At 36.0% G+C, this 24,664-nt stretch overlaps 3 protein-coding genes across 5 annotated transcripts; all 3 read left to right on the top strand.

The window, feature by feature from the left end:
• The first annotated feature begins 898 nt into the window (after window positions 1-898).
• LOC133641007 (inactive Rho GTPase-activating protein 11B-like) lies at window positions 899-10,806 on the top strand. 2 transcript variants are annotated; one of them, XR_009824247.1, is made up of 8 exons: window positions 899-1,137; window positions 1,282-1,378; window positions 4,703-4,959; window positions 5,192-5,343; window positions 5,427-5,534; window positions 10,201-10,357; window positions 10,425-10,470; window positions 10,550-10,650. XR_009824247.1 is itself a non-coding variant. In XM_062034785.1 (8 exons), the coding sequence occupies exons 1-8, from the start codon at window positions 962-964 to the stop codon at window positions 10,644-10,646; spliced, it is 1,095 nt and encodes a 364-aa protein (XP_061890769.1). In that variant the 5' UTR covers window positions 899-961; the 3' UTR covers window positions 10,647-10,806. The 2 variants fall into 2 exon arrangements, 1 of the variants encoding a protein (XP_061890769.1); XM_062034785.1 differs by having other exon boundaries at window positions 10,196-10,357; window positions 10,550-10,806.
• A 1,381-nt stretch (window positions 10,807-12,187) lies between these two features.
• LOC133641008 (neuroendocrine protein 7B2) lies at window positions 12,188-18,586 on the top strand. 2 transcript variants are annotated; one of them, XM_062034788.1, is made up of 6 exons: window positions 12,188-12,321; window positions 12,601-12,826; window positions 12,959-13,108; window positions 14,287-14,396; window positions 16,052-16,105; window positions 16,195-18,586. In XM_062034788.1, the coding sequence occupies exons 2-6, from the start codon at window positions 12,601-12,603 to the stop codon at window positions 16,318-16,320; spliced, it is 666 nt and encodes a 221-aa protein (XP_061890772.1). In that variant the 5' UTR covers window positions 12,188-12,321; the 3' UTR covers window positions 16,321-18,586. The 2 variants fall into 2 exon arrangements, with proteins under 2 accessions (XP_061890772.1, XP_061890771.1); XM_062034787.1 differs by having other exon boundaries at window positions 14,284-14,396.
• Window positions 18,587-18,716: 130 nt separating this feature from the next.
• On the top strand, window positions 18,717-22,951 carry LOC133641009 (gremlin-1-like). Its single transcript, XM_062034789.1, has 2 exons — window positions 18,717-18,901; window positions 18,962-22,951. Exon 2 carries the CDS (start codon window positions 18,970-18,972, stop codon window positions 19,495-19,497), a length of 528 nt encoding a protein of 175 aa, XP_061890773.1. The 5' UTR covers window positions 18,717-18,901; window positions 18,962-18,969; the 3' UTR covers window positions 19,498-22,951.
• The last annotated feature ends 1,713 nt before the right edge of the window (window positions 22,952-24,664 follow it).

The following is a 24,664-nucleotide window of genomic DNA, read 5'->3' as shown; positions in this document are numbered from 1 at the left end:
AAAAATGGAAATATGCCACCGCCTTATAAAAATTTTGCAATGAAAACACACACAAAAAAAAATTGAAGACAGAATTTTGGAATAATTCCCATCAATAGAGTAAAATGTGTTTAAATTTAATTTTCCTGATCTACATCTTTTTGTATAACTGATACCACTACTCTTTCCTTGATTTAAAAAAAACAGTAAAAAAAAAACCTTAAAAAAACATGAATATATATATATATATATATATATATATATATATATATATATATATATATATATATATATATATATATATATATATATTTTTTTTTTTTTTTTTTTTTTAAATATAAATATGTATATATATATATATATATATATATATATATATATATACATATATTTTTTTTTTTTTTTTTTTTAAATATAAATATGTATATATATATATATATATATATATATATTTTTTTTTTTTTTCATTTATTATATAAATATATATATATGGCATTTTTAAAAGAACGGCTCCTTAAGATCAAAGAGCCATGAATCCTATCTATAGCCTGAATATTTATATTAACTCTATTTTAAGCAAAATGTAAGCAAAAAAAAAAAATAGACAAAAAACGACATTTATCCCAAACTATTAGCAGTAGCACAGCAGAGAACAAGGAATCCTAATGTTGCATTCAAGGCTACTGGGAAAAAGGATAAACCTCACACGGAGCGTAGACTTTGCAACCTCAAAGCACTAAAGCAAATAAAAAGTAAATATGACTGGTGACAAATTATGCATTTGCAAATTAATTATATCTTATTGTCGACGTTTTTTTTTAGTTTATGACCGACTGGTATCAATTGGACTTATCTGTCTTCCTATCTCGAAAGCAGCATCTTGTTTCCCACAGGTGGTATAAATTAGCCTAATTAACCTACCTCCTTGACTAATTTGTGTTTTTATAAAGACTGTTTTTAATCGCTCCAGGTGGTTTTTAATATGAAGGTTACAGACGATAACGTGATTCGTTTCCACCTTCAAGTCATCCATGGAATAAATGTGAAAAGTGTCGAGAGGAAAAATGAGAGACTCTTCCTCGGCGGCGCGAAGGTTTTTGGTGTCCCTTTGGAGAATTTGCCGAGGTGCTTCATTTCTGAGTTCGGCCTGGTGCCCTGGTAAGTGCGGAGAGAAACCACACGGCGTTTTGTGGTTTTAAATATATATATATATATATATATATATATATATATATATATATATATATATATATATATATATATATATATATATATATATATATATCTTTTTGTGTGTGTCAGCTTTCTGGTGGACGCCTGTTCGTTGCTTCTGGAGCGTGCTGGGACCGTGGGTCTGTTCAGAAAACCAGGCTCTCTCCCTCGCATCAAGACTCTCAGGGTGGGTAGTCATCCACTGACTAAATGAGAAACACCACAGATTGGAACATTGCACAAAAAAAAACAAAGTTAAAAAAAAAGCAAAGTGCCCGAATCCTTTAAAAAATAAAATTAAAAAGGGGGGGGGGGGGGGGACCTGGAAACCAAAATGGCCGACGACCTGCGTCTTCAGGATGGGTACTGAATTCGGTACTTTGTATAGACACCCACCGACTGCATATCGATATACAAATATTATTGGACCTTTAAATATTTGATACCTTTGTTGCTTGTGACGCCAAGTCCGGTTGCAGACGAAACACTTGGCGAGTAAACAAGCACTTATTGGTGCAATTTTCCATGCCAACAAAACAAGTTTAAACCCCGGCTGAGTCATACCAAAGACTATAGAAATGGGACCCATTACCTCCCTGCTTGGCACTCTGCATTAAAGGTTGGAATTGGGGGTTAAATCACCAAAAATTATTCCTGGGCGCAGCCACCGCTGCTGCTCACTGCTCCCCTCACCTCTCAGGGGGTGATCAAGGGTGATGGGTCAAATGCAGAGAATAATTTTGCCACACCTAGTGTGTGTGTGTGTGACAATCATTGGTACTTTAACATTAACTTTAAGTATGTCTGATAGAAAATGAAAGTGAAGTGGTGGCTTGGTTGGTAGAGAGGCCATGTCAACAACTTGAGGGTTCCTGGTTCGATCCCCAGCTTCCGCCGTCCGTGTCACGTTCGTTGTGCCCTTGAGCAAGACACGTCACCCTTGCTCCTGATGGGTCGGGTTTAGGGCCTTGAATGGCAGCTCCCGCCATCAGTGTGTGAATGGGTGAATGTGGAAATGGTGTCAAAGCGCTTTGAGCACCTTGAAGGTAGAAAAGCGCTATAAAAGTATACCCCATTTATTTAAAGTAAGGCTGCACTTTTCTAAAATGCACTAGCTCGATGCTAACTTTTATTGGCTTTGCCAAATACATGTTACTGATAAGTAGGGATGTCCGATAATGGCTTTTTGCCGATATCCGATATTCCGATGTTGTCCAACTCTTTAATTACCGATACCGATATCAACCGATACGATATCAACCGATATATGCAGTCGTGGAATTAACACATTATTATGCCTAATTTGGACAACCATGTATGGTGAAGATAAGGTACTTTAAAAAAAAAAAAAAAAATAAGATAACTAAATTAAAAACATTTTCTTGAATAAAAAAGAAAGTAAAACAATATAAAAACAGTTACATAGAAACTAGTAATTAATGAAAATGAGTAAAATTAACTGTTAAAGGTTAGTACTATTAGTGGACCAGCAGCACGCACAATCATGTGTGCTTACAGACTGTATCCCTTGCAGACTGTATTGATATATATTGATATATAATGTAGGAACCAGAATATTGATAACAGAAAGAAATGGGGGGAGGGAGGTTTTTTCGGTTGGTGCACTAATTGTAAGTGTATCTTGTGTTTTTTATGTTGATTTAATAAAAAAAAATTAAATAAAAAAAAAAAAAAAACTATACAGATAATAAAAAAAACGATACCGATCATTTCCGATATTACATTTTAACGCATTTATCGGACATCCCTACTGATAAGCATTAGCGATTTTACATGGCAATTTCAACACCTCCACATTTGTTGATGAAAACTACAACTAATATGCATATTTCAAAGAGCTGGTGTGTAATAAGGGCAATACTTACACTATAAACACTTTGTAGGGCACAACATAATGCTGTGTTCCATTTACCTCGAAGTTGGATGTCGGAAATAAAAATGGCCACATCCCCGAAAGCTATTTTTGCGCTTGTCTGAATAAAAACTAATTATGGGAAAATTTGGACTCTTTCTGCAACCTCCAAATACGGTGGATGAAAATGAAACACGGATGCTATTGCCAGCCATGAACCGCGTACGTACCACATGAAATAGAAAAAAGGTTAATCAGAAGTGCTAATGACGGATATTATAGAAGCGCATATTGTTTACATCCAGAGCAGCCATCTTTGAAACTAACTCAGGGGTGGTTAGAATGCTCCGACTTTCCGAGTCAGAAATCTGACCTTGAGGGGCGTTTTAGTAGAAATTCCGACTAGGAACTCTGAAATTCTGACTTCCCAGTACAAATGGAACACACCATAAGACTAGACATTTAGCATTGTGGCAAGGCAACGTACTAGCCTATACACTAGTGCTAAGGGAGTGAACCTTGGGGAACCTAATAATTCGAAGCGATTTCTGGGTTGACCATTTGATTCCGAATCGATTCTTGATTCAACAGCTCTTGATTCAAACCAATTCTGTATTTGGTATAATAATTATATACTTTTTCAAAACAGGTTACAGGTTAGAAAAGTTCCTTCTGGTTGCATGGAGATAGCTTAAAATGCATTTAAAAAATGTATTTTTATCCCAAAATTTTTTCATTTTAAAATGTTTTTAAACAACTTTTGAAAAATTAATCAATTTACAATCAGAATGAATAATTCATGTAGCCCCTAGCTACCGCCATTTTAAGTCCTGGAATTGCAACTGCATACAAAGTCCACAATATAATACTTTCAAATAGGACTTAGAAATGTAATAAGAAGACAAGACATAACTGGACAGCATAGTTATCATAATCGTCTTATTTTAAAATGGTACATTTGAAAATGATTTTTTTAATTAAACAATTAACATTTATTAACACACAAGTACTGAAAATTGGTACCGGCATTGATTGAAATGTGAAAGTTACCCATCCTTGGTTTTACTGTATATGGTGCATTTTCGTACAAATGTTTTGTTTTCCTTAAGTTTTTCAGTGTGCTAAATCTCTTTAAATGGTTTTAGTTGGCTGAATATTAAATAACAAATTAAACATCTCAAGGGGTTTAGATTAGATGTTATGCTAATGTATTTTATAACACAAAGATGGATTGTAGCAAAATTGTTAAGAACATATATTGATGTATTGGTTTTAGTATATTCAAAGTAGAAATGTATTATAGTAGCCCCCACATTAATTTTTTTATGAAACAAACTTGACATTTAATTTTTCATCATTATTTATTAATATGACAATAACAACCTTGTTACTGGCATACAAGCACAAACCTATATATTGCGAAAAAATTGTACACGTTCATTATGATGGTATGCACGGAAATCGTAAGACGCAGAGGTCGTTGGCCATTTTGTTTTTTTTAGGCCCCATTAAAGAAGTATTTGTGCCAGTTGCATTTTCTATTTTGTGCAATGTTCTAATCTGAGAGGTGTTCTGTCTTTTTAGAATGTGTAAAAAAAAAAAAACGTGCATGATTCCTGCGATTTATGAATGTTTCAGGCCAAGCTGAATCGTGGGGAGGCATGTTTATCTACTGCTCTCCCCTACGATGTGGCCACCCTCATCAAACAGTTCTGCAGGGAGCTTCCGGAACCATTATTTCCTCCGGAGATCCAAGACGCCATGCTCAAGGCCCAGACGCTTGCTCCTCTGCAGGACAGGACCTCGGCCCTCCAACTGCTGTCCTGTTTGCTGCCTGCCAGAAACTCCTCCTGTCTGCATTACTTGTTTGACTTCTTGTCCAAAGTATCCCACAGGTAAAGAGTGGCAGTTTTAGGTTGACTATTTTAGGATAGAGCAACCTTTTGAAGATGCCTAACAGACTGTGATACTGACATCTTGTGGTGGTTTGACGCTATTACGAGACTTGAATGGTGAAAACTAAACAATCTGTTAGGTTAAATACACGATAACACAATTAGAGGATGACTGGTATTTACCAGTCAGCGCGGTGGTCGTCAATTTTGACCAATTTTCTTTTCCTGTCAGATGTGAAGAAAACCTGATGACTGCATCCAATCTGGCCATGGTTTTTGCTCCCTGTCTTTTACCGCCTCCCAACAAGGACGAGATGTCCGAAGGACGCTTTGAACTGCGAATTCTCGTCCTGCGCGCCTTCATCGAAAATCCACAATCATTCGGTGCGGTGATCCCCATCCACTGTCCGGACGATGCCGCCACTTGAGACCCGTACTTAACCCTTGTTATGACCTACGTCGACCAGGTGTGATCCCCAAGGCTGTCATGGATAGCATGGAATTCCTGATGAACTTCCATCTCGTGAAGGAGACGAGCTCAAAGAGAGGAACCCGAAAGAGGCACAGTTTGAAAGGTAGGACATCATTGGAGCAGGCTGTGTTTGTTCACAGCTGTTGCCAAAATTGGGGAAAAAAACTACGTTTAATCACATAGCAGCAACAGAACCAATGTTGTAGTTAAAGCAAGGGTCTGCAACCTGCGGCTCTTTCATGCCTCTGCCCTGGCTCCCTTTGGCTTTCTTTTGACACAAATTTTCAATTCAAAATTGCTTTAAAGGCCTACTGAAATGAATTTTTTTTATTTAAACGGGGATAGCAGATCTATTCTATGTGTCATACTTGATCATTTCGCGATATTGCCATATTTTTGCTGAAAGGATTTAGTATAGAACGACGATAAAGATTGCAACTTTTGGTATCTGATAAAAAAAGGCTTGCCCCTACCGGAAGTAGCGTGACGTAGTCAGTTGAACATATACGCAAAGTTCCCTATTGTTTACAACAGGGGTCACCAACGCGGTGCCCGCGGGCACCAGGTCGCCCGCGGGCACCAGGTCGCCCGCGGGCACCAGGTCGCCCGTAAGGACCAGATGAGTCGCCCGCGGGCCTGTTCTAAAAAAAAAATAAAAAAAATTTTTTTTTTTTTTTTTAAATTAAATCTACATAGAAAAAACACAAGATACACTTTCAATCAGTGCATCAACCCAAACAACCTCCCCCATGCACACTCATCCACACAAAAGGGGTTATTTCTTTCTGCTACCAATATTCTGGTTCCCACAACATAGACAACACATCTGCAAGGGACACAGTCCCTGAAGCACACATGATTGTATAGGCTGCTGGTCCACTAACATTTTCATTAATTACTATTTTTTATGTAATTATTTTTATATTGTTTTACTTTCTTTTTTATCCAAGAAAATGTTTTTTATTTATTTATCTTATTTTATTTTATTTTTTTTAAAAAGGGCCTTATCTTCAACAGACCAGGTTGTCAATGAAATTAGATTTTTTTAAAAGGGTTTTTTAAACCAGGCCCAGTCCAGATAATGTCCAAGTCGGACTCAGCGACACACACCTTCATTCATGTACACAGAAAAAAATTAGGGAACACAACAGATTGCATATAATTTATAAACAAAACACTTTGCATTCCATTCGAAAGGACGTTCCCTTTAGATTTCCGATCCTTAACATTTTACATTTATCATAATTAAGCTTAAGGCCAGATTGCTGTGAAAATATGTCCAAAAGATTAAGAAGGTTCCGCAAACAATGAGGAAAAATCTCATCTTTGTGAATCAGCCTTTTCTGACATGAACTTCATCAAGAACAAACACAGAACACGCCTCACTGATGCACATCTGCAAGACTCACTCAGAGTTGCAGTGTCAAGTTACACACCAGAGTACAACACACTAGTTAACAGCATGCAATGCCAGGCTTCCCACTAACTGACAAAGAAACAGATAACAGATTTGGTGTCCAGTTCAAAGTGTGACATGATTTAAAAATTGGAGAGTTTACTTTTTGTATTTTACATGAGTTATTATTTGTACAAACATGGTGCAAAGTAATTCACGATTTGTTAAAAAATGTTAGTGGCTAGCTAGTTAAAATGGGATATTGTGATTTCACAAGACTGTCTTAGAAGTGATCATTTGAAAATGTTCAATTTGAAAAATGTGCACTTAGAGAAAATGTAAAAATAAAGTGTTGCATATTGATATTTATCTGTTTCTATATATATTTATTGTGAGAAATCATTAAGATGATCAGTGTTTCCACAAAGATAAATATCATTAATTATTAATAATAACAGAGTTAAAGGTAAATTGAGCAAATTGGCTACTTCTGGCAATTTATTTAAGTGTGTATCAAACTGGTAGCCCTTCGCATTAATCACTACCCAAGAAGTAGCCCTTGGTTTCAAAAAGGTTGGTGACCCCTGGTTTACAATGATGGCCGCATGAAGTGAGAGAGATTCGGACCGAGAAAGCGACAATTTCCCCATTAATTTGAGCGAGGATGAAAGATTTGTGGATGAGTAAAGTGCAAGTGAAGGACTAGTGGGGAGTTGAAGCTATTCAGATAGGGAAGATGCTGTGAGAGCCGGGGGTGACCTGATATTCAGCTGGGAATGACTACAACAGTAAATAAACACAAGACATATTTATACTCTATTAGCCACAACACAACCAGGCTTATATTTAATATGCCACAAATTAATCCTGCATAAAAACACCTACGTGTTTGTTATGCTAGCTCCTAGCTCCTCTGCTAGCTCCTAGCTCCATAGAACACGCCAATACAATTCAAACACCTGATCAACACACATAATCACTCAGCCCAAAAGACCGTTCACCTAACCCAAGGTTCATAAAGCTTATATATTTTTAAAAAGTTACGTACGTGACGCGCACATACGGTCAAGCTATCAAATGTTTAGCAGCCAAGGCTGCATACTCACGGTACCTGATATTCAGCTGGGAATGACTACAACAGTATATAAACACAAGACATATATATACTCTATTAGCCACAACACAACCAGGCTTATATTTAATATGCCACAAATTAATCCTGCATAAAAACACCTGCGTGTTTGTTATGCTAGCTCCTAGCTCCTATGCTAGCTCCTAGCTCCATAGAACACGCCAATACAATTCAAACACCTGATCAACACACACAATCACTCAGCCCAAAAGACCGTTCACCTAACCCAAGGTTCATAAAGCTCATATATTTTTAAAAAGTTACGTACGTGACGCGCACGTACGGTCAAGCTATCAAATGTTTAGCAGCCAAGGCTGCATACTCACGGTACCTGGTATTCAGCTGGGGATGACTAAAACAGTAAATAAACACAAGACATATATTTACTCTATTAGCCACAACACAACCAGGCTTATATTTAATATGACACAAATGAATCCTGCATAAAAACACCTACGTCTTTGTTGTGCTAACTCCTAGCTCCTATGCTAGCTCCTAGCTCCATAGAACACGCCAATACAATTCAAACACCTGATCAACACACACAATCACTCAGCCCAAAAGACCGTTCACCTAACCCAAGGTTCATAAAGCTTATATATTTTAAAAAAGTTACGTACATACGCAAAAAAAAGTTGCGCACATACGGTCAAGCGATCAAATGTTTAGAAGCCAAAGCTGCATACTCACAGTAGCACGTCTGCGTCTTTGTCATCCAAATCAAAGTAATCCTGGTAAGAGTCTGTGTTGTCCCAGTTCTCTACAGGCGTCTGTGTATCAAAGTCAAAAGTCCTCCTGGTTAGAGTCTCTGTTATCAGAGTTCTTCCATCTTGACTGCATCTTTCGGGAATGTAAACAAAGAAGCGCCGGCTGTGTACTGTTGTTGCTGACTACGTTCGAAAAATACGTCCATTTCGCACCGACAACTTTCTTCTTTGCTTGCTCAGCTTCTTTCTCCATAATGCAATGAACATAATTGCAACAGATTCACGAACACAGATGTCCAGAATACTGTGGAATTATGAAATGAAAACAGAGCTTTTTCGTATTGGCTTCAATGTGGAAGGCATACCCGTGTTCCCCGGGCTACGTCACGCGCATACGTCATCCTCAGAGGCGTTTCGAACCGGAAGTTTAGCGGCAAATTTAAAATGTCACTTTATAAGTTAACCCGGCCGTATTGGCATGTGTTATAATGTTAAGATTTCATCATTGATATATAAACTATCAGACTGCGTGGTCGGTAGTAGTGGGTTTCAGTAGGCCTTTAATTTTAATTCTATTTAGTTTTGGAGAGTTCTGTGATCTTGTAATATAAAACTTATTTTATGTTTTGTCGATCAAAATGTATGTCACATCCCCTATTTCTCATCTTTTGTTGCCAAGCAATTGTATTGTTTTTTTAGCGGTCAACTCATTCATCTAAATTGGAATATATGAACATCCTAGCAGTCGGCATCTTAATGACCGCTGACATTGGTAATTAAGTGATGTTTTATTATGTTTGTTGGCTCTCAAAAAGTCTGCAGTGAGTAATAGTTAAGGGTGCTTAAAGTGATCAAAATATGTAATTACTAAATATAAATGTACCCGTTACTACATAACATATATACTTGCATCGTGTATGTAAAACCCTAATGGTGTTTGGATGGGTTTTTTTCAAGTGAATTGCATGGCTTGTAGGCTCCATTGTAAGCCTTTGATCGTATTTATTTAATATTTAGAATGAAAAAAAAAAAACATCCATGTCTTTCATAATGATTAGGAATGATGGGCAAAATTCAGAGAAAAAGTGCAGTTCCCCTTTAAATACCAATGTTTTTTGACCCAGTGCTTTTTGGTCCTTGGTACTTTTTATTAGATAGATAGATAGTACTTTATTGATTCCTTCAGGAGAGTTCCCTCAGGAAAATTAAAAAGGCTCAACAAAAAGGGATTCACAGCATTCAAATGTTCAAAAATCGATTTTTATTTATTTTTTTATTTTTTATTTTTTATAAAATGCTTAAACATTTTTGGGCCATTTATCTCCATGCAATCAATCTTTTCTAACCTGTAACCTGTTTTGAAAAAGTTTCATTATGATTTTTACCAAATATCTAAAATATATCTATATCTATCTCTATGCCCTATTTGCATTTGCAGTGCTTTAGGAGATTTTACAGTTAACTGACACATTCATGCTACACATAATTTGACTCATCTTTTTTTTGTTTTGTTGCGTTCCTTGGGTCAGTGAAGACTGTGCCGTGGATTCAAGGAAGGTCAAAGGTCAGACCGCCTGTCTCTCAGCAGAAACTGGAGCCCACCCTGCAGAAAAAACCGACACTGAGGAGGAGTCTGGGTCTGGAGACTTTCCCCAATGTCCTTCTGTTTAGGACATGTCTGCCATCTGCAGGTACTTCCATGTGTTGTTGGTGTGAATGATACTATCTAAAAATAAATATCTCAACAACTTTGCATAGAACACAATTTTTCCGGTGCAGCGTCTACATCTGAGAGAATGAAGAGGTACGTTTTTATTTGAAGCAAAACCTATTTATGGTGCATTGATCTGACTTATGAAGACGTGCTTTGGCCTTTTCCCAAGGCTGCTTCGAGGACCTGATGTCGCCTTCACACCTTCTGTGCTCGCTGGAATGGGAAAATTACAGCTAGCGGCCTGGAATAGACGCTCCTCTCTATGACACAAGTACACATGGATTTTTGTTTTAAATAGAAATAATCACCATTTAATGATTTTATGTAAACATTTGTATTTATGTTGTATGGGTCATGTTTCTGCATAATTCATGCTCAATAAAATGTTTTCTTCATGTTTATACAAAAATACAAGCATTTTCATGATTGGATTTTCCTTTAAGTCTCAAGGGACAAATGTTGTTTTTTTGTCCTTTCAGTACATTTTTCTGATTTTTGACTATAATTGTGGTGTCACTCCATTATACAGACTTTATCCTGAGGGTTTTTTTCCAAGTTAAATTTCAATGTCCAATTATTTCACAGGTGTACGATATGCTTGCTCTTACTCCAAAGCCAAGCCGGACACAGTCCTTCATTTTCCAAAGGACATACTAACATTTTAGATTCATATTTTTTCTTTCTTTGCTCAAATACCTCAAACTTTTTTAGGTTTAACCATTTGGTGGCCTGTTAATTAAACGTCACAGGTTTAAATTGGTATAAATTTAGTTTTTTTGAAGGGTGTAGAACAATCTGGATAAAAAAAAATAATAATTTGCTCAACTATCACAAACCTCAGTCTTAAAATGATCAATGTTTTTTTAAGCAAAAAAAATTTGTTAAATTTGTTTGAATTTTCATAACGAGTTATTTAAATCTGTCAAGTACGAAGTAATAAAATAAAAAACATGAATCCGAAATGTTTGTGCTTCAGTCCTAAACACAATTATCAATTTTTTTTTTAACAAATACCATCTTTAAATTAGTATATTTTTGCATAAGTTATTTTACTATTAATCTTATTCACAATTCTTAAACTTTTAAAATTTTTGTTTAGGACTGAAGTTTGAGACATGTAAAAGTAAAAAAAAATCTAAACTGTTACACTCTTAGACCTAAACACAATTATCTAATATGTTTTAACAAATAGTTTTAAATTTGTGTAAATTTGAATAACGAGTTAGTTTACTAATTCAAACCTGTTAAAATAACAGTTTTGATTAGGACTGCAGTTTGAGACATTTGAGTAAAAATACAACTGAAAATTCTCAGTCCTAAAAAAAATTATCAAACATGTGTTTTAATTATTTTTTTACAAATATAAGTAAAATCAGGATACTTTTGCATAACGAGTTATTTTACTATTAACCTGTCAAAATAAAAAGTTTGAGACATTTGAGTGAAAGTTAAAACAAATAAGAATTCAAAATGTGTCTACGCTTTTAAAAAAAGGTGTTTAGCTTTGAATATAAATAAAATGAATGTTATTGACATAAAGACGAGTCTGTTTTATCTACTGCTGAAATTTGACACTCGAACGTTTCCCTGTTCCCTCTTGTCTCCCCGGCTGAACACATAAGCCAATCAGGAGAGAGTAGTGTTGGTTACTAGGCAACTGAGTCTGGGCCTTTTATGCAACACTGTAGCCAAGGAAACCCACTGTTTTTCAAAATAAGTGTCGCGTGAATAAATTCGAACTATGACATTTTTCATACAACTCCAACAAAACGGGGACAGAAAATGTTTTATAGTTTAGCTGTGGGCTCAAATAATTCACTTCCTGCTGGTTTACTGATAGTCGCTTTACTTCTTATTTTGAAAGCCGGAAACGCGGACATTCGTTATGCTTTTACCTTGTTGGACATCGGTTTAGTCTGCAGGTCATTTTATTGACTCAAGGTAGGAAAAATAACATCAGTCTTTCGTTTATGTTACAATTGCTATAATTTTTTCTGGTGAACTCTCAAAAAGCTCACCTGAACGTAAATAAAAGCAGGTTGTGAGGTTATATACATGCGTGACCATGGCTATAAATAGACCTTAATGGCTTACGCAGCGGCAGATTGTTTTTTTGCGTTTATGTGCATCATAACCGAGTCAATCTAATATTTACGCAAACGTAATAAAAGTAGTTCATTTTGCTCATCTTTGGCGTGCGTTTGTTTTGTTCACCTGCAGATGACGGAGATGAGCTCGGCGGTGCGGTTATCGCTGCTGGGGCTCCTGGTGGTCCTGCAGCTCGATGGTGCTGCGGCCCGCAGTGCCCCCGGGGCTGGTCAGGTGTCCGAGGCCGACATCCAGCGCCTCCTGCACGGCGTCATGGAGCAGCTGGGCATCGCTCGGCCCAGGGTGGAGTATCCAGCCCACCAGGCCACCAACATCGTTGGGCCGCAAAGCATACAGGGTAATAATATGATTGCATATAAGCCAATCAACCTGCATACGTTACACCGTTAATTTTATATTCTTATTATTACATACATAGATTAGTATGACGCAAACTATTCTAAATGGCAATTATATTTTCCTCCACTAGGCGGTGCTCACGAGGGGCTGCAGCACCTTGGTCCTTACGGGAATATTCCCAACATTGTTGCTGAGCTGGCAGGGGACAATGTTCCCAAAGACTTCAGTGATGATCACAGCTACCCGGACCCTCCAAACCCTTGTCCCCTCGGAAAGACGGGTAGGAACTCAGACTCTTAGGGAGATGAAATAGGGACAAAACTAAACTTTGACATTTTTAAAATCTCGTTCTGAAAAATACATAGCTAAGTGTATACAAAATAAAAATACGTTATTAAATGTTTTCAATATATATTTTGACATTTGAGCTTTTGTTTTTTTCCTGAGTCAAATACTTTTTACAGTATATATTTTTGGTCAGGTTCAGATCTTTCTTTTTCAGATTTTTTTCTTCTTTTTCCTATTCATCCATTTTTTCTTTTTCAGATTATTTTTTCTTTCTTTTTCCATTTTCCACTTTGTATTATATATATTTCTTTATTTTCACTTTTTATTTTTCAGATATATATATATTGTTTTCCTTGTTCTCTTCCCTTTTTATTTTTCAGAATTTTTTTCTCTTTTTTTTCTTTTTGCTTTTTACCCCTTTTTTTTATTGTTTCTCTTTTTTCTTTATTTTGTTGTTCCCCCTTTTTATTTTTCAGACATTTTTCCTTTTTAAAATGTTTTTCTTTTTTTAACTATTTTTATTTTTAGGAAAACAAATTTTTTCTTTTTTCTTTTTCCATTTTTCTTTTTCAGATTATTTTTTACTTTTTTCCCCCTTTTTATTGTTCAGATGATATTTATATTTTTTCTATTTTTGACCTTTTTATTTTTCAGACATATATATATTTTTTTCCTTTTTATTACTCTTAATCTATTTGTTTTTTCTTTCTCCATTTTGTCCCCTTATGTATTTATTTTTAGATATTTTTCTCTTTTTTTTTCTTTTTCTTTTCCCCTTATTTTTTTAAGCTTGTTTTTTTTCTTTGTTTTCTTTTTTATTACCTTTTATATTTTTAAGATAATTGTTTTCTTTTTCCTTTTTCCCCTTTTTTCTTTTTAAAATATTCTTATTTTACTCCCAACCCCCCTTTTCTTTTTCAGATTATTTTTTTCCACTTGGTTTTTTCTTCAATCTGAAAAAAAGAAAAACGTGTGTACTTATTTTTACAATAAATACACTGATATTTTTTCCAAATTCAACATCAAAACTTGATTTTTAAGTTTCAAAATGTATTTTCTCAAGTACAACATTTTTGGGCCCAAAATTAGCTCCATATGTTTTATTTCTGTCAAGAATGGTGTGTTTGGGGGAAATAATGAGTGCTGTTTATGGTACTTCCTGTTCAGTAGCTGACGGGTGTATGGAAAACGCTCCAGACACAGCCGAATTCAGCCGGGAGTTCCAGAAGCACGGACACTTGTATGACCCGGGAAACCAGTACCCAGCTCTGATGAAGTGGGTCAGTACAAACATTAATATCAACACAATTTTTGTAGCCATAAAACAATCTTTTTCTGTTTGTGGCCCCAATGTCTGTCTTTAGTATTACTCATTGATTCTTATGTAAACTGCTGAAGGCTCCCCACAAATGCACACTCAGCATGTTTACATGCACTAAATCAATATTTATTGGCTTCATTTGATAAAAACTATAGCTTTTTAAAACATGTAAACGCATCATTGAGCCTCTTTAGAGGGCCTAAAAGCTCCCTGAAATATTTTTATTCCTGCTGTAATACAAAGTTACAATTGTGAGTTTTAATAATCATACTAGCTAAATAACATTGGATGTACATTTATTTAAAAAAATGTTTCCCTTTAGCGTAAAGTACAGTAGATATTAGATGTGTCATGTAAAATTATTATCAGTGGATAAGAATTATATCACAAATGACATTATTATTTGGGGTGCCCCAACTTTTTCACTTCAGATACAATACCAATATTGGAGCTTTGAGTATTGGCCGATACTGATGAAAATCCGATACGATGTCAGCACAAATTATAGTACATACTGTACTTTTATTTTTTTGTAGTGTGGGATATTAGCAAAAACGAAATTGGCAACGCTAGCTGAAAACTGGTTCACCAATTGCTAGCTGACAATTAGCGCCCTCGTTGCGCGTTGACAATTGACGCGTTAATCGCTGGTTGACAACTGGCACGGTAAATGCCAGCTGACAACTGGCACCCTAATCGCTATCTGACAACTGTGCACTCATCGCTAGATAACAACCAGCGCGTTACTTGCTAGCTGTCAACACTAGCAGAAAATTGGTGCGGCAATAGTTAGCTAGCGATTGGCACACTCATCGCGAGCTGACAACTGGCGTGCTAACCGCTAGCTGACAATTGCCGCACTCATTGCTAGCTGACAACTTGCGCACTAGTCGCAAGCTGACGATTGGCATGCGGCAATCGCTAGGTAACTATTGGCGCACTCATCGTTAGCTGACAACCGTCGCGCTAATTGCCAGCTGAAAACCGGTCCGCTAAAATTACTCAAACAGAACAATGCTAGGTATGAAAAACACTAACCTATTTATTTTTAACAGTTTTGAATGGACGCATGCTGTTTTTAAGTTGAAGTGGAGTGGCAATTTTTTTTTGGCAACACCTACTATTGGCAACAATTGATAAATCAAGCCCATTATGCAGTAAGTCGAATGATGCGGACACGTTTGTTGCTGGATACTTTCTAATAAGCTTCATCCTTGAAGACTTTGTATGTGTAAGTAATATGCAACTACAATTACTCGATACTAGTTTATATTGACAAATGTGCTCTTTCAGACTGGGATTTTGTTCAAATAAGGACATTTATTACTACGTATGTCTAGCTTATATGCTTTTGTGTGCTCAGTTGTTGTGTAGCTGCTATCTTTTAGTAACCTATACCCTACCATGTTTACCTGTTTGAGTAACTGATATTCCATATTAATACCACAAAAAAGCTGCAAATAACCGCCGGGGCCACACTTTGGACCTAGATTTAAAAATAATTGCTGTAGGGGGCGCCAAAGAGCAAAACTAAAGATGTGTTTTCCGTTCGTTTGAAGAGTTGAGTGAAGGCGTTAACGCTGGTTGTAATTGTCTGTTTTTTTATCTTTCCAGAATAAGGAACTTCTGTACCAAAAACTGAAGGGTGGCGCAAAGCGGAGAAAAAGGGTGAAAGACCTTTTGGACACATTGTTTTGAGTTATCAATGAATCCCACAGTAGTCCCTGACTTGTATTTTCTCCATGTCCTGTTTCCAGAGCGTCAGCAACCCCTACCTGATGGGCCAGAGACTGGACAACGTGGTGGCCAAGAAATCTGTCCCCGACTTCTTGGAGGAAGAGGAGGCGTCGACCATGCCTGCAAGCACCAAACCCACAAATTAATTTTAAAATATAGTTTTGGTTACAATTGAAGTAGTCAAAAAAAATCTATGAAAATAAGGCAACAAGTTTATTTTGATCATATGTCAACTGGCTGGGATAGCATTTATATAAAAAATGTTTATTCATAATAATGGAGATGAACATCGAGGAGTTAAATTCGAAAATAAAATCAGATGAGCAGATATCTTGAATATAAACAGGGGTGTCCTGATACGATGTTGATATCGATCTGATATCAGCAATAATTGGAATATCGGCTCGTGTGTAAAATGTCCGATACAAGCAGTCGTGCAGCGCACAGCTGGGCAGCCACTTAACGTCTAAACGTCCTCCAATAAACACGAGTCATTTACAAAAAGTAAACATGGTAGCCTATAGGCTACTAGGAGCTAGCAGCTACACAATAGCATGAAAGCTAGATATACGAAATAAGTGTTCTGAATTGAACAATATTGCAGTCTAAAACAGAGCATTTGTCAATATAAACAAGTACAAACTAATTATAGTTGCGTGTCACTTACACATATAAAGTCTCCAAGGCATATATTGGAAAGTATCCAGTAACAAACGTGTCCGCATCATTCAACTTTCTTCATCATGAGCTTAACATAGGGTGCTTCTCAACTATTTTCTGTTACACCGCCCTTAGGACGAAGAAAACATTCCGCGCACATATCATTTGTCTATGAAATTGCTGTAAGTACATCTCTGCATAACATTGTATCCTTAATGACATTAAAAAGAATATATAGGTCAACGTGCAACAAATAACTTTTTTGACATTGTTAAAAAAAACTTAATACTTATTTAAACTATAAAAAATGTTTGACCAGTTTGAGTCATTTGGTACTGGAAAATAAAAAAGTCAATAAACAAAAAAATTATTCACATTAATCCAGGTGCACAGTGTACAATACACTTCAACTAACACAACAAAACATGAATAAAACAACTTGTGCTGATTAAAAAAATGATAATAATCAAATAATCAAAAGTCAGGATTAATGGCTACAATAAGCATGTTTTGCAGCGCACAGCTTTTTGAAAAAAGCACGATACTGATAAAGTAAAGAAATATTGTGGCCACTAGGTGTCGCCAAAAACAATATTGTAATTTAAAGACAGCATAAATCCATTCCTGCATGGTTAATAGTAAATATGCTAGTGTTTTTCATACCTACCATTGTTCTGTGTGTATAATTTCACGTAATCGAACCTTTGTACAACTTTCCACACTACAAAATAATACATATGATTCCTGCTGATATCGCATCGGATCAGTATCGGCCGTTACTGAGAGCTCCAACAGCGGTATCGGAAGTGAAAAAGTTGTATTGGGACACCCTTAATATGTACAGTATAGATTACTTCAACAGTGGCTGTAAAGGGATTAAAATACTAATTTTAATTATGTGTACATCTTATAATAATATTACAAAGTATATTAAACTTTTGCAAAATTAAATCCAACTCTTTTTGTTGTGTGCAACACTTTTGGCTATAAAACAGTGGTTCTCCAAACACTTGGCTCTCCAAGTACCACCATAATGACCAGCATGAAAATACAGTAGTGTAGTAGGCCTAAGTATTCATTAGAAACAAGGCAGAAGTATAATATTTTATGGCCGCTGCAACATTAGACACAGTTTGAACAGTAACACTGCGTTTGAATATTTAATTAAGTGATTCTTTGGCGTACCACTAGATGGTGCCAAAGCCATAGCTTTTGATTGTTTGAAACTTTTATTAGTAGATTGCACATTACAGTACATATTCCATACAATTGACCACTACCGTATTTTTCGGAGTATAAGTCGCACCTGCCGAAAATGCATAATAAAGAAGGAAAAAAACATATATAAGTTGCACTGGAGTATAAGTCGCACTTTTTGGGGAAATGTATTTGATAAAATCCAACACCAAGAAAAGACATTTGAAAGGCAATTTAAAATAAATAATGAATAGTGAACAACAGGCTGAATAAGTGTACGTTATATGAGGCATAAATAACCAACTGAAAACGTGCCTGGTATGTTAACGTAAAATATTATGGTAAGAGTCATTCAAATAACTATAACATATAGAACATGCTATACGTTTACCAAACAATCTGTCACTCCAAATCGCTAAATCCCATGAAATCTTATACGTCTAGTCTCTTACGTGAATGAGCTAAATAATATTTGATATTTTACGGTAATGTGTAAATAATTTCACACATAAGTCGCTCCTGAGTATAAGTCGCACCCCCGGCCAAACTGAAAAAAAACTGCGACTTCTAGTCCGAAAAATACGGTAAATGGTAACACCCGATACGTTTTTCAACCTGTTTAAGTCGGGGTCCACGTTAATCAATTCATGGTCAAATGCTATAGAATGATGTAAAATGATGTAAAAAATAAAAAAATACTCTGTTGAAATATAATACTTAAAATAAATATCTGCATTGGACACGAGTGGCACGTTTTTTGTTTCTTGAAAGGGGGCGTGGTTTCAGGGCAGGAGCAGGAAGAAAGCGCATAAAAGCCAGAGAGGACATGCGCACTCAACACATGCTCGGGATATTCTGGAAGATAAACAGGTAATTCCGTATTTCAACGTGCGTAAAACCTGTGCGTAAATGCCTCCGTGTGCTTTCCAGCGTCCACGATGAGAGCCCAGTCCCTGTTGACGTTCTCCGCGGTTCTGGTTCTGGTCCCCAGCAAGTCCGCTGCCTTCCAGGGACAGTCCCCGCACGCAGATAACTCCAACCAGAATGACGCGCCGGCGCGTAATTGCCAGCCGTCACCTCCCATCAGCGGCTTCATTTCCCGCGGGATGACGCCGGCGGACGAGGTTCTGGAGTCCAGCCAGGAGGCGCTGCACGTAACGGAGCGTCGGTACCTGCGCCTGGACTGGTGCAAGACGCAGCCCCTCAAGCAGACCATCCGCGAGGAAGGCTGCCTGAGCCGCGCCGTCATCAACCGCTTCTGCTACGGCCAGTGCAACTCCTTCTACATCCCCCGGCACGTTTACCGGGACGGGGACGCCTTCGAGTCCTGCTCGGCCTGCAAGCCCAAAAGCTTCAGCACGGTGACGTACACCCTCTTCTGCCCCGGACAGACTCCGGGGACCAGGAAGAAACGGGTGCAGCGCGTCAAGCAGTGCCGGTGCGCCACCATAGGCACGGATTCGTAACTTCACTCCAAAAACCTTGGATTTTTATTTCATTTGATTTTTTTTTTACTCTACAAGTCCAACCAACAATGGACTAAAAACATCTTAATGTGGATCAAATTGGACATATCCAATATTAATTTATTGTTATTTTAAATATATATATTTTTTTGACATTTAATGGGGTTTTGTAATAATTGCTCAAATATTTTTTGATATGAACTAAAATAATGAAAATTATTTTGAAAATCGTAAATTAAAATAATTTGGTCAATTCATTTTTATATTAAATTAATACTAGTTATATTGAATTAAAAAATGTCGACAATGGGGTTTTGCAAAAATGTGTCAAATGTTTTTGTATTATACAAAAATTATTAGTTAATTTTTAAAAATATATAAAAAATAATTGTATCAAAATGGACATTCAGGTATGTATTACTTTGTATCATTAAGATATAATACAATAATTGGGTGCATACTAAAATATTTGGTAAAAATTAACTTTCTTCATCCATCCATTTCCTACCGCTTATTCCCTTTGGGGTCACGGGGGGCGCTGGAGCCTATAACTTTCTTCATGTATTCCTAAAATGTTTTTATTAAAAAAAAAAAAAAATACTAGCTATCCATCAATTTCTACTGCGTATTCCCTTCGGGGGCCCGGGGGGCACTGGAGCCTATCTAAGATAAGTCATATTTAATTCAAAATATGTTTACACTTAATGTTTTATTCTTTATATAAATCGTTTTAAAAATTTAGAAAATTTGTATTAAACCAAAGATAATTGTAAAAAATTAAATGAAAAACTAATTAAAATAATTTGGATCAAACTGAACATATTCCAATATGAATGTATTGTTACTTTAAATTAATACTAATTTTATAAATTAATACTAATTATATAAAGCATATTGAAGTTTTTCTTTTTCTTTTTTTTTTTTTTTTTTACATTTAATGGAGTTGTGTAATATTTGCCCAAATATTTTTTGATTTGAATGAAAATAATTAAAATTATATTGAAATCGTAAATTCAAAATTTGGTCAAGTTGTACATATGAATTTTTCTCAATAGGATTGGGTACATCATTAAGATACTTAGCAAAAAAGTAACTTTAATACATTCAGATTAACCCACGTTTTAATTCATTTTTTAATTAATTTTTGTATTAAATTAATACTAGCTATATTGAATTAAAAATGTTGACAATGGGGTTTTGTAGAAATTGGTCAAATATTTTTTTGTATTCAACAAAAATGATTAGCTAGAATTCAACACAAAATATAATAAATATATCAAATTGGACATATTCAGTTATTATTCAAAATATGTTTACAGTAAATGTTTTATTCTTTTTAGAAATCGTTTTAAAAATGTAGAAATGTTGTAATAAACTAAAAAATAATTTAAAAAAATGTAATACAAAAAAATGATTAAAATAATTTGGGTCAAATTGAACATATTCACGGTTAGGTATTTTTTTAATAATTAAGATAGTACAATAATTGGGTGCATACTAAAATATTTGTTAAAATTATTTCTAGTAATACTTATATTTTTTTTAGCACTGTTGCATCACAAAATGTTAAAAAAAAATCCAAAATGTTTTTATTTTTTAAAAAAAGAATAATACTAGCTAAATAAATCATATTTAATTCAAAATATGTTTATACTTAATGTTTTATTCTTTTTAGAAATCGTTTTGAAAATGTAGAAATGTTGTATTAAACTAAAATGTATTTTAAAAAATTTACAAAACGAATTAAAATAATTTGGATACAATTGAACATATTCACAGTTAGGTATTATTTTTCTCATTAAGATAATGCAAAATACTGTTTAAAAATAAACAATACTTGCAAAATAACTTTTTTTTTTACATAATTGCATCCAAAATATTAAAATCATCGGAAATTACTTTAGATATTTTTTTCATATTAAATTAATACTAGTTACATGAATCGAAAACAATTACACTTAATGGGGTTTGTAGAAATTGGTGAAATATTTTTTGCTAATAGCTAGCTGACAAATAGTACGGTAATTACTAGCTGGCAACTGCAGTGCTAATCGCTAGCTGACAACTAGAGCGCTAATTTCTAGCTGGCAACTAGCGCGTTAAGTGCTAGCTAGCAAGTAGACCGCTAATTTCTAGCTGGCAACTAGCGCGTTAAGTGCTAGCTAGCAAGTAGACCGCTAATTTCTAGATGCAACTAGTGGGCAAATATCTAGCTGGCAATTAGAGTGCTAAACACTAGCTAGCAACTGCCGCGCTAATCATTAGCTGACAGCTAGAGCGCTAATTTCTAGCTGGCAACTAGTGCGCTAATCGCGAGCTGGAATTTCGAGCGCAAATTGTGAGCTGCTAATTAGTGCTAGCTGGCAACTAGCACAGTAATCCCGAGCCGGCAACTACAGCGCTAATTGCTACCTGGCAACTAGTGCAATAAATGGCTAGCTAGCGACTAGAGTGCTAATCGCTTGCTGGCAATTAGACTGCTAAGTCGGCTAGGTTAGTTTTTGCCTCATCCCTCACTGAAAGCATGAGTGAAGAATGCACCACCGACCTGATGAATCTGAAAGAGAAGGAGATGATGCGTTTATTATCTTGCTCACAGATGCCACCCGGTGGTTGTTTGAGCACACTGCAGCTAGTCCCGAAGAGGATAAAACACAAGTTACAACTCTGCCCCAAATGGCAGCTCGAGCACTAATCGCTAGCTGTCTTGAACGCTGACACCAACACAATGTGGAGTTAAAAACTAAGAAGTGTCTATAAAACCTAGTCTATAAAATCCGCTACACCTCCCTGATACCGAAGTACATATCAAACTACTTCCTTAATGTAAATGACCGCCATAACCACAACACCACAAACCACGTTAAACCCAGATTCCGATCTAACAAAGGTCTTAACTCATTCTCCTTCTATGCCACGTCAATATGGAATGCACTCCCAACAGGTGTAAAAGAAAGGGCATCTCTATCCTCCTTCAAAACCGCACTAGAAGAACACCTCCAGGCAACTTCAAGCCTAGACTAACACCCTCCCCCTTCCGCATCCCACCTCCCCGGATTGTAATTAACCAAATGTAAATAATCAAATGTATTTCTAATGTATTGTTCTTATGCTTTCTGAGCTCACTATGTCCATGACTACTGTACATATCCTACCAAGTTAGACCTACACTGTTACAATGTCCATTTCTCTGATGATGCAATTGTTGATGACTGAAGTGCTGATATCAACCAACCCTCCTCATCCCACACCCCGGATTGTAAATAATGTAAATAATTCAATGTATATACTCTGATGATTAACTTGTGTGATGACTGTATTATGCTGATAGTATATATTTGTACCATGAATTGATTAACGTGGACCCCGACTTAAACAAGTTGAAAAACTTATTCAGGTGTTACCATTTAGTGGGCAATTGTACGGAATATGTACTGTACTGTGCAATCTACTAATAAAAGTTTCAATCAATCAATCAATCAATCAAAAAGTCAGTCAAGTGTCAATCCATGCCCTACATCAGGGGTCGGCAACCCGCGGCTCTAGAGCCGCATGCGGCTCTTTAGCGCCGCCCTAGTGGCTCTCTGAAGCTTTTTCAAAAATGTATGAAAAATGGAAAAAGATGAGGGGGGAAAAAATATATTTTTTGTTTTAATATGGTTTCTGTATGACAAACATGACACAAACCTCCCTAATTGTTATAAATCACACTGTTTATATTAAACATGCTTCACTGATTAGAGTATTTGGCGAGCGCCGTTTTTTCCTACTAATTTTGGCGGTCCTTGAACTCACCTTGTTTACATGTACAACTTTCTCCGCTTTCTAGGACGTGTTTTATGCCACTTCTTTTTCTGTCTCATTTTGTCCACCACACTTTTAACGTTGTGCATGAATGCACAAAGGTGAGTTTTGTTGATGTTATTGACTTGTGTGGAGTGCTAATCAGACATATTTGGTCACTGCATGACTGCAAGCTAATCGATGCTAACATGCTATTTAGGCTAGCTATATGTACATATTGCATCATTATGCCTCATTTGTAGCTATATTTGAGCTCATTTAGTTTCCTTTAAGTCCTCTTAATTCAATTTATATCTCATGACACACTATCTGTATGTAATATGGCTTTTAATTTGTTGCGGCTCCAGACAGATTTGTTTTTGTATTTTTGGTCCAATATGGCTCTTTCCACATTTTGGGTTGCCGACCCCTGCCCTACATGGTGGAAAACGACATGGTCAAAAGCATTGAGAACTACAATTCCCAGAATGCCGAGGGAAAATGGCCGCCAAATTGCTGATTGAAGGCACCTGAAAAGGAATGGCGGTTCAGTCGGACTCATTCAGCAAACAAGCTGCATGCAAGGAAGAAGAGCAAGCGGCCACAACCGCAAGATCTACTCTACAACTTTCCCCAAACACACCAATGGTCGGTGAATATATGCTTCTTCATTTATTGACCGTCCAAATGCTTACTTAGATGTGCTTGACTTGTACCTGCAAGCTTCTTAATTTGCTGACTCAACTATCTTCATTTGTTTGTATGAACTGCTGGCTTCAAGTTGAACCACTGCATTGGTTGCATGCTGGCTTTGACCAGTTTAAAGCTAGTTCTTTCAAGTTTAAATGGTTTAATCTTAAGGTAAAATGGCAAATGGTTCAAGTTAAAAGGGTTTAAAGCAGTGGTTCTTAACCTCGTTGGAGGTACTGAACCCCACCAGTTTCATATGCGCTTTCACCGAACCCTTCTTTAGTGACTAATAAAATATTTTTTTCTTAATTTAATCTTAATTTATAAATATTAATCATGAAATGATGTTATTATATTAAATAAATACTAATAAAGATATATTTTACAAACAGAACTTTACAGCAATGTGCACATAATCCCATGTTTACATCTCATTGTGCAAAATGTGAATATTTTAGTGGGAACTAAATGCGATATCAGAAAGTGGTACAAATGATTTCCAAAGCAGGACCCCCACCCAGACATACAATATACTAGTACACAGCTCATGAAAAACAATATGTTGTGTTACTGTCATTGTAAGAGTGCCAAAACACTTATTTTAGAAAATAATCCCATGGAAATGACTACTGTCATTTGATTATAATAATAAAACATCCATCCATCCATTTTCTACCGCTTGTCCCTTTTGGCG

Source organism: Entelurus aequoreus, linkage group LG23 (assembly GCF_033978785.1).
Source record: "Entelurus aequoreus isolate RoL-2023_Sb linkage group LG23, RoL_Eaeq_v1.1, whole genome shotgun sequence".
NCBI classification, from domain to species: domain Eukaryota; kingdom Metazoa; phylum Chordata; class Actinopteri; order Syngnathiformes; family Syngnathidae; genus Entelurus; species Entelurus aequoreus.
The sequence above is the reverse complement of the archived record's forward strand: the minus strand, read 5'-3'. Positions and strand labels throughout refer to the sequence as shown.